The sequence below is a fragment of the Cyrtonyx montezumae genome, unplaced genomic scaffold, assembly GCF_038088225.1.
Source record: "Cyrtonyx montezumae isolate F1298 unplaced genomic scaffold, pur_monq_1.0 scaffold_4, whole genome shotgun sequence".
Taxonomy (NCBI): Eukaryota; Metazoa; Chordata; class Aves; order Galliformes; family Odontophoridae; genus Cyrtonyx; species Cyrtonyx montezumae.
In genome coordinates this window covers 14707910-14718831 of record NW_027072045.1, presented here as the reverse complement: position 1 = coordinate 14718831, position 10922 = coordinate 14707910, and the positions used below count along the sequence as shown (strand labels likewise).

The window sequence follows — 10922 nt, the reverse complement described above, 5'->3', positions numbered from 1 at the left end:
GGATAAGTGCATTCTGCTTGCAGTCATCTGTAATAAAGTGGAATCGAGGCAGTATATATGAATGATAAAGCAGTATTTGCCCACTAGCTGTCAACAGGGAGGCTTTTTATTCCTACAGTAGGGGACTCAATAATTCATGAGCTACAGTTATTGCAAAGGACAGAAATTTTTAGCTGGAGCCTTAAGGACAAAACCAAACCATATGTTTATGGGTTAAAATGCAAGTTTCGTGTTCTGTGTGTTATCATAGCTTGTGACTGACAAAATCTTTCTACTACCAGGGGTGTCTCGAGTCTAATAAAATTAAGCTGTACTTGCATCTGTTATCCTACAGTTAAAATGCATTATTATGACATCACCATGTCTAGCATAACCCACCATATTTTGAAAGCTGTTTGAAAAAGAAAAGAAAAACAACTATGCAGTGCTGTATTTTCTGGGTACCATGACTAAATATATATTTTCAAAGTTTTCTAATTTATGAAAAACAACCAACAACCCACCAGTGTTCAGCTTCATCCTGGGTTTTTATCATACAGTGTGCTGCTACTGGGCTTTAAGTTTATTGAGCGGTTATTGGAAAGATAAGAACTGGATAAGATTGGAAATTCAGAGCAAGGCCTAATTAGCCTTGTCTGCCAGGAAAAGGTATTATACAGAAGTATAAATCTCAGTTGTATTCTGCTTATGACTTCCTGAGTTCAAAGAAATGACTCTGTTGAGCAAATTGAGATAGTGAGGGAAAGCCATAAAAGCTACATGGATGCTGGATTTCATGAACCACATGTGTTTATGAAATATAAACTCGAGTTACCCATGGTACTGAGCAACAAAGCTGATGTTAATGTTCAATATCCCCTGAAAATCAGGGCAGTATTTCATGGATTAGAAATTCTGAAGAGAATGGCTTTTGAAAGAAATGTCAGGTGGAAATGCAAGGAGACACACGTCAAAGTAAAAGAATCTCTTAGTGGATACTCAGGATGTGATGTTTTAATTTGCTTTAGGCTCTTGGCAGCCTTGGTTGCTTCTGGTTTTGTTTGTGACTAGGATTCAGGACAATACATTGTGTTGGGCTCAGTTTTGTGAAATCTGGCAAGCCTGCAAAGGTGAGCTGTGTCCTGATATCAGAATATTCAGGTGTCCCATGTTGAATTTTTGATACCTCCTTAGTTGTCTGTGTTATACCACTGTCTGTCCCAGGCAAGAATTCATCAAGGTTTTAATCCTTTGCATATCAATGACACTTATCGTGTAATGTAACTTCTGTTTTCTCTTCATAAACACTATTTGAGAACTAAATCTTATGTACTTCATACTGTGATTAGTGTAATGCCATTTTATAAAAGCAGAGACAAAGTAACACAAGCCATAGAATTTTATTTGTTGTTACTAGATTCTTCAGAATTTGCTGCTTATATAGCAGTAACAAGTTGTTTTCTTGCTCTGAAAATCTTAGTCTTTTTAAAGCATATCACAGATGCAGGATCATTAAAAGCTTCCTTTATTTTCTTTAGAAAAAAAAGAAATAAAATAAATGTTAAGATAAAGTCTTAAAATTGCATTAACTGATGATTTACATTACTTGAGGATGTTTTCCATGTAATTACCTTTGTAACTCATTAGCAAGGCTTTTCAAAGTACATACTCTAAAGCATTGCTGTAGTACAATGAACACAAAACTGGTTGATCCTTCTTAAACGTTATCTTGGTTAACTATTTACAAAATGGGTAAAATATGCATAAGCCATTTTTGACCTGTTACCTTCTTCTGGGACTGAAGAGACAGATCCCCCTTTTGGTTGGTTGCGTGAAAGCCTCAAAGCAACAAATGAAATGGCTTTCAGCATCCACACAGACATAATTATGTCCAAGCTTGTGCCTTTGCATTCAGTGGGAACAGGGAAGAGTTGCTAGAGCTGCTCACAAAAAAATGAATAACGTACTAATTTCTACTGCATGTTTTTTTTTTGTTGTTTGTTTGTTTTTGCACAGCTACATTCTGTGCACCCTGTTGTCCCTATAAAATGAAGGAGTGGTTATAAAAGTATGTTTTATGTTCTGGCTATTTGTGAGAGCAAGATGCCCAGTGTATAATCAAAGATAAAACTTACATAGGGCACAGATAGTCAGCCCTTTGAAACTTAGATTCATTTTCTGGGTTTACTTTAAAGTTTGTTTGTTACCTGGGGAATCTTTAAGTCTTTATTCAGCCCAAACTCCATTAGTGATGGACAGTGCTTGATACCAGACTTGACACTTCCTCTCTTCACTAGAGGGAGCTGCATTCCTGATCATGTCAGTATGGGTTATTGTGAAATTGGATCAATTTGCTTTGCATATTTACTTCAGTCCTTGGGTACAAATGGCCATGAGTTGCAGTTCAGAGACAGACCCTACTGATACTTCTCTACAAACTGATTTAAATCTTGCAGCGAAGACAAACCTGTGAAAGGAAAAACTCTGAAGATAGCTGTTTCCATTTAAGAGAGTGATGCTTGAAGAACTGTATATGTAAGATTATAAATCCTAATCTTCTATGTTTATATTTAGAAGGACATTCTTACCATAGCTTGATATACATTATTTAGGTACTGAAATTACAACAAGCACAGAAAACAGGCAGAATTACTTAACTAATTTGATGAATTAACCCTAAATATAAAAGCAGTACAAAATTTAATCGGTATTCAAGCACTCGAAAAATACAACATAGTTTTGGTAAGAGTGAAGATGTTTAGGAGAAGTTCAAGTATTGCTACTCAGCATTTCAAGGCTGTGTCAGCTCTTCTTTCCACTACAGTAGAAAACTAGAGAACTTCTAATTTGGGGTAAGACATAATGGGTCCTCTTGTACTGCATTTCTTCTAATGGGCTCAGTGTCCTGTCTAGAAATGACATTGCGTACAAATAATAATAATAAAACAATGTATTAGTTAAAGAAAAACAAGAGGGATTTGATTTAGTAGTAGTTTAGTGAGTAGGGATGTTAGGGATGGTGATAGGAGGATGGTTGGACTAGATGATCTTGTAGGTCCTTTCCAACCTAATGTATCTATGAAAAAGATGCAGCAGAAGACCATGTGGAAAAAAAAAAATGTCTTGCCAGGTAATTGAGGAAGATGTAAGAGAAAATCACACGAACTCTCCTCTTGGCATATACAGGTTCATATACAGAATCAGAAGTGTGGCTATGTCAGAATGGTTTCTGCCTTAAGATATGCAAGAATTCAAGGTCCAAACCTGAAGTTTTGCCACCAATTTCTGGGCCCTACTCAAGACTAGGATTCAAATTCCATTCTTTCCCTCTGCATCTATGAATTCATCCTTGATGGCTCTTGTTACCCTATAGCTAAGAGTTTGCTCTTGCCTTCAGATGCTCTGTCCCAGATCCACATTGTCAGTCAAGGCTGATCATCTGTCTAATGGGAGAACATCAGTGGAAGATTACTGCAAAATTGTGCTTTCGATAGCTCCAACTCTGTGCAAACCCATTAACTACAAGTAATGACCTATAATAAGTAATAACAACTCAAGTTACAAATGACCTCATTTGACCCCATAGTCAGTCTACTGCTAAGGTTAGTTTAAAAACACAGGACAGAATACAGTTCCACACTTCTTTATTATTAACCTGCTTCATGTCGAATTAATTTGTTGGTATTCTTTTATAACAGTGAACTTCACACTTTTTTATTTTTTTTCCTCAGTATGAGCCTCTTTGTTCACCTACTTCTTGTTTCCTCAGTAGACACTGAGCAATATTTCTTTACTATACTACTTATTTACATGTAGCTTGGCTTTAAGATTTGTGTTTCCACCTGACCTGGATTCCAGTTATGTGGAATAACATATAACATATCAAGACTTTCTGTTGATGAGTCAGAGTTTCAGCTCCCATCTTTGTTGCTGATGCCAGCAAGTGGAACTGGTGTCTGATACTCACTTTTATGCTAACAGGAAATGGTCTACATGTGTTTACTTATTTCTTCAGGACTGTGCACACTCTAAAAAGACCAGGCTTCTTCAAATAGATTTTCACTCTTGTTCAGGTTATCTGAATTAGATGGAATTAGAACACCAAGGAACTAATGAGTATCTTGCTGCTGAAGCAGAAGTGAAATCTTGCTACCAAGGCATGGAACAGCTCCAGTAACATGGTCACCTTTTCTCATCGTGATGTGCGCTTCCAGCATTACAGAGCTTTGTGACTGCCAGCAGCAGGAATTGCAAAACCAACCAGATTCATTTCCATGCAGACCTGCAACTGTTTTTCATTTGCTTAAAAACAGTGCTCTGCATCGTGTCAATGTGTTCCAAGAATGTAATCCACCAAGCAACATTTTCATTTCCCACTGCTCCTCCATGAGTAACTTCCATCCTGTTCTGTGCCCCAGCTTGTGTGGGCAATGGTGATTTCCAAGCCTATGTGATGAGAGGGAGAAGTTCCAGACAGGCATCCAGTTGTTTGATGCAACCTGGATCTGATGAACACTAACAGTCTGTCAGTTAGAAAAGCACAAAAACATATATATTTACATATCTCTGTTCCACTGGTCTGTCATCAGTGCATAAAAGTCTTAATACTGAAAAATAAAGCCTTTGTGAATGCAGCTTTTGGCAGCCTTCAGTGTGAAGTTGGATGCGTGAGGTTCTACCTCAGCTTTGGTGGAGATGTGAGCTTAGCTGATAGACCCAGTGTCAGTCTATGTGCACCACAGCTTAGCTATTGAGCTATCAGAGCAGCTGCTTGCACACCAGCCTGCTGTCTGCACCTCCTCGAAGACATGAGTACCTTGTGCACCCCAGGAGCTACTGAATACATTTACCAACTTCCTTTGCCTGTTCTTCCAAAAATCAGGCAGCGGTGGGCTCCTGTTTGCATTCCAGCTTTAGCATCATCAGTTGCTTTTATACCCATAGGTACGACTGCTGTATGGTGTCAGTACAACCTCTGAAGTGCTTTCTGCTGTCTAGATAGAATTATGTCTGCAATTCAATGACAGCGAGCCCTTGGAGACTTCAGTCTGCATAGTGGATAAAGGTAAATGATCATATTCTTCCATTGATGCAGTTACTGAATTAGGCTGGCAGCTCAGAATCAGTGACTTCACTTCTTTTTTGAAGTTGCTATTGAGGAAACCATAGATGACAGGGTTGACACAGGTGGAAGCCATGGCTACCAAGTGGCACAATGAGAAGATCAGATTGTGGTGGCAAGGTGAAATAAGTTTGTAATTCCAGTCAACAATGGTGTTGAAAACATGCAGTGGTAACCAGCAAACAGCAAAAGCAGCAACCATGGATGCTAACAAAATATTTATCCGTCTTAACTGGACTGCCCGATTGCTGTATTCACTCTTCTCAAACATGTCCTTTCTTTTCTGTAGGCGTAAGTAGATACGCAGGTAGCAAAGTATAATGAAGAACAGTGGGATGCAGTATTGCAGAAGCAGTAGAGTAGTGGTGTAGATAAGCCTGTGCTGCTCAGAAGGCCACGAGTCAATGCATATAGCCTTGTCATAGGAAAAATTCATGATGTGCGAAAGCTGTTCATACAGATCATTAGACAAGATGGATGTGGTCAAAAAGGGCAGTGACATGAGACATGCTAAAGTCCAAATGACTCCAATTCCTAGATAGGCTTGGGAGATGGCTGGCCTCCAGCCAGTTGGGTTTATGATCAGTTGGTGTCTTTCCAGGGCAATAAGGACGAGGGAAAGAATTGACACTGTCACAGACGTGCACTGTGTGAAAGAGGTCATTTTGCACATGACCTCCCCAAATATCCAATAGTCCATCATGGTGTAAACAACAGTGAAAGGCAGGCAGACAAGGCACATAAACAAGTCTGAAATTATTAGGTTGGAAATGAGGATGTTAGTGACATTGGTCTTCTCCTTCTGCCTGGCTATAACAGCAATCAGGCAGATGTTTCCCACGATGCCTAGTACAGTCTCCAAACTGTAAGAGGTGGCCAGAAAAACAGTAAGGTCAGTGACATTTCTGCACTGATTAGAAAGGTGTGAGGGGAAGCTTCGGTTTGAACTCAAGTTCTTACTGTTTAGGAAAGGAAAACCATCATTAACTGCCCTTGTCTTATTCATCCTCAACCCCAAACTGTTCATCCAAAAAGGTGATAACCAAACACAATCTGGGTCTTCTGGAGATGGCCTAAAATGTTGTTATCTGTTCTATTTCACTTCAGAAGTTCTGGGTAGGTCTGCAAAGGAAAGGAAAAAGATTGCTTAGATATGTTACAAGAGGTTGATCAAAACTGCAATGGGGGAAAGTAAGACAGAGAAGCAAGCACCAATTATTCTGTATATCTTCAGCTCCTTTTTGTATGGCTAATCAGATCGTGAAATTGAATTATTTGCTAGACTATAGTATGGAAGTCTGTGCAAATCTATTGAAATATGATTTTTCTACTTGTGAAGTTATCCCCAGTATTTAATATAACTTACTTCAGTACCTTGAATGCCACTAATGCCATAGAAGGTTGGATCAAAACACAGCCAGGGGTAAAAATCATGTATGATCTTGTATTTCATAGCATCATAACATGGCTTATGTTAGAAGGGACCTTAAAGATCATCAGGTACTGAGTGCCTGCTTTGGGCAGGGCATTTGCATGATTCTGATCCACAGCTGTGTGGAAGGTACTTTACTGGGGGCATTTTCCTTCACTCAAGTAAAACATCGATGCAAATCTTAAAGTATATTAATACATGAAGCTAACATCAAAATATTTTAACATGAGTTAAACTGTGAACTGAAATTGTAATTGCAGCCAGAACATGCATTTGCTTGAGAGAGTATCACCATGCAAAAATTCAGGCTCATATCCTCAGGAGGGATAACATGGGACAAATTTGAAAACATCTGAAATAATTCAAAATCACTTCAACGTTTTTCTATTTCTACACAGCTGCAATAGGTCATGGGAACTGCAGTCCAAATGTCCTTCTTCCCCTTTCTGGATGAATCCCAGTGCCCATAAGGCACTGTTGTCTTCTTCTGGGTAGCCATCAAAGGGCTTATCAGAAATAAATTCCAGCCTCTTGATTTTGGCTTTCTGAATAGCTGTTTTTGACAACTCTTAACTCCATGTGACCAGCTTCCTCTCTCAACAAAATTTCACTCTTATTAACCAAGAGGGTTCAAATGTTCTAACAGTATGTGCTGTCTACCGGGTGCCGTTTCTGCACAGGCACGTGGATCTGCTGCTCAGCCACTGTCACAACCCCTGAGCTGTAATTTTTATTGGAATCTCAGGAAGCCAAGACCTCAGAGTTAACTGGGGCTGCATGGTTTTGGAAATCTACACCACAAGAGTGCCTGGGCTCTACCATAAGGTATGGAGGAGGCTGCTGTGATGTGCTGGCACATTCCTGGAACCCTTTCCCACTCTGCAATGGGGAGTGGTATCTCCTTTCCTTTTTGTTACCAGCTCCTTTCCTCCAGCTGGTCTCAGGACTCACTGATGTAAGTGACTACCTCTTGCTATAGCAGTCTGCTTTAATATCCTGACTCTGGAACCTGAATTTAAATCCAGGAATTGAAGAAAAAAATCTGACCCTGCTGGGAGCTCTCCTCAGGTCAAAGGCAGTTCCAGGCAGCTGTAAAGACTTGTGATGTAAGAAGTAAATAAATACATAGGGATTTACACCATTTAACCAAAACACAAGCCTTTCCTCAGCAATCAAACGCTACTCAAGTTTGTGAGGATGTGATAAATTTCTCAGAGCTTCAGGAAAACAAGTGGGAAATATATTAATGCATACATAAAGTGGTATGGAGAGATTATTACTGCTGGAGTAGCAGTAATTACTAAGCAAAGTCGTGCATCAAGCAAGGTCTTCTTTAGTTGATGCAGTGTGAGATGGTATCTCTAAAAAGTGGGTGACACAAAAATCTGCAGCAACTTTACTGGATACAGTAAAAAAAACAATAAAGAACTTTCAGATTTAATCTTTGTGAAATTCTTCATTTGTTTCCTTCACAGACATTCTTCTTTTGGAAGCAAGGAGACAGAGCAGCTGAGGTCTGAAGGATTTGCTTTGCTGAACTAAGAAAAGTCACCCAGGATAGCCCAAATGAAAAAAAAAAATCAGCTTGACTGTCTCATCCTACATGTGCCAGAAAAATTCTTTGATGGAAATGGAATACTGGTAACACTGTGCCCTGTCAGCTACCTAGGAAATGGCAGATTGTTCTTGCAAAGCTGACCATCACCAGCTCTTCTCTGCATTCAAGTCAGTCTCTGTATAGCTATGATGGGCAGCATGGGTTACTTTTCACATTAGATATAAGTAGTAGGGAAAAAAAATTTGCAGTTCTTGGCTTCATCATTTGGTACTCAGACAATTACTTGTCTGGCTCAGAACTTAATTGGTAGTTCAAGCCCTGTTTGCTGCTTCCAGTCCATAAGTCTTCATGAGAGAAACAACTCTTACAGCCAAATGACTGTATCACTGATTTAGAGCTATTATCTTGAGGAAAGCAGCTACAGGCTGTCTCTTATAAACTAGAAACAAATGAGTATTGGAAACATTTAACAGAATTCTGAAACATATCACTGAGAATGCACAGACATCCCACAGCCATGCAAAACCCATAAGGGATCTGATCCAGTGAAATTTAATGAACATTATTTATACTCTTCCTCTTGGTTAAATTCTATTTCAGAATTATTGGTAGGAGCAACCTTAGGTCATTAAAGAAAGTAATGTTAATTATTTCTAAAATTGGGGATATGAGACGTGAATTTAATATGTTACAAATCTGTAACACTGAGAGATGGATTAAATACCTGCAAAACTGAGTAAAGCTGGATGCATCTGTCAAAAACTGTCACTGCTCAGTGGAAAGTGATGGTTCAGTGTACCCATCTTCTGTGAGCTCAAAGCCGTATTAGTCTGGCACAGACAAATCAATTGTTTGCACAGCCTTAATCTACTATGAATGATAAAGTATTTACACCTCCCTTGCTTTTATAAACTGTCTCGATAAATTATTACCATTAATAATTGTGTTAATATTTATTGTGGCAGTATTAAGATCTAATTCAGAGTAGGTCATTTTGTGCTTGGTGCTGTTCAGGTCTGGGGGAGGAGAGCAGACTCTCTCTGGCAACAGAGGTAGTGAAAGAGCTTTAAAAGTATACAAACAGAGCAAAGTATTTATTACAGCTTTTCCTTGCCTTGTGACTGGATTCAGAGCACATTGATCCTTGTGGACTTTGGATCAGTTTCACTCCAGTTTCCATCCTTGTTTCTGAATGGTTTTAAAACCACCAAGAAATCTACAACAGTTTCATGGAACTGAATTACTGTGTAAGAATTCTTTGCTTTCAGGAATCTGATCTGGGCAAAGCCTTTCAGTCCATGGCTTCTCTTGAATTTAAACTCTACATTCCCATCAGCTCCAATGGCCTAATTTCAAAATGTAAATGCAAATTGAAAGTATTTCATTATTTCCCATGACCCTGATAGTTTAATGAATGAAAAATCACATCAGAATTCTTTTTAGTCCATATATTCATGTTCATCAAAAACTTGTTTTTTTTTTCTGATTTATATGAATGTAGTAACTACTCAACAGCTCTGCCCTGTACATTTCAGATATACAGTTCTTGCCTCATGTCTTGGGTTAAAGTTTCAGGTGGATCCTCACTGAGCTGACCGGTTTCTGACCAGAAAACATCACCCAAAGCAGAGGGAGATCAGAGCACAAAAGAATTAATAATGATAGCATCATCTGTCAGCAACTGAAGCTGACCAAATGCTGACAATCCGAAGTGATACCTTTATTAAAAAGGTCTGAGATCTAATAAATCTGAAATAAATACTTTAGAAAATTCTTACCTCTCACTGATGGAGGAAACGACTGCTGTTGCTGCACGTTTCTGTCTTGGAAGAAGGGAGAACTATTGCAGGAGCAAAATAAGACCATTTGTGTTCCAGCAATCCAGAAGAGATGCTCTACTCGCTGCTTCAGTTGGTAATTTGGGTGGTAGTTCTTTCCCTTTTTTCCCCCCTCCCTTCTTTCTCCCCTTCAGTTTAGCCAACGAATCCCACTTCATCACTATGCTCTGACTTTGAACTTCTGGCTCCCTCTGCTGTTCTGTAAGTGCAGAATTTCTACAGATACGTAAGATGGAGAGCAGCTTCAGAAAAGAGCTCTGAAGTGATTGAAGCACAGCACCCGCTCGATCTGTACTCTTAATGTGTATGTGAATGGAAGAGAGACGATGTGCAGGATCAGAATGCCATTCTTCTCCTTCCTAAGATTTCTGTAGGCTCCAAAAAGGATTTCACTCATTTTAGTTGTTGTTATTGTTAAAACAATGTCAGTATTGGTTTTCTAATTTTTATTTGCAGTTCATCACAGACTAGAATTGGAATTTTATTTTAGAAGGATCCAGGAGACTGATCTGAGACTAGACACCCAGCTTGTGGAAGGGGAGAGGTGTACTGTAACTCAAGCAAACAACTCAGAGATGTAAGAGCACTGCAAGATTTGGAAATAGAGACATTTCACCACCAGCAGCTTTCCTTAGATTGTTTGTTTATTAGCTTGTTTCTTTCTTGCAAAACCCCTAGGCAGAAATCAGAGCTGCAAATTTTTCTCATGCATTGAGAGAACATAGAGACAGAATATTTCCAAGGGCTATAACTAGGTAATCTAATTTTCAACTTTACTTAAAACATTCTTTAAGCTGAAGCCAGCTGCTTACCTGGTCCTGTGGCTGGTGCTCTTCTGGTGCCCTTCTCAAGGTGTGATAAGTTGCTGTAGCAAATATGTAGTTTCATCTGTAGGCATGTATTATGCCAACAGAAATCAAATGTTTCAATATCAAAAATAACAAGAAGTTCTTATCATCTAAACTAACTGTGAAAATCATCATTTATTTGTAC

The 10922-nt window shown here is 38.9% G+C and overlaps 1 protein-coding gene across 1 annotated transcript; it reads right to left on the bottom strand.

Annotated features, from left to right (window-relative positions):
* Positions 1 to 3871: 3871 nt before the first annotated feature.
* On the bottom strand, positions 3872 to 9920 carry NPY4R2 (neuropeptide Y receptor Y4-2). Its single transcript, XM_065746214.1, has 2 exons — positions 9870 to 9920; positions 3872 to 6223 (listed from the first exon to the last, which is right to left on the bottom strand). Exon 2 carries the CDS (start codon positions 6126 to 6128, stop codon positions 4974 to 4976), a length of 1155 nt encoding a protein of 384 aa, XP_065602286.1. The 5' UTR covers positions 6129 to 6223; positions 9870 to 9920; the 3' UTR covers positions 3872 to 4973.
* Positions 9921 to 10922: the final 1002 nt, after the last annotated feature.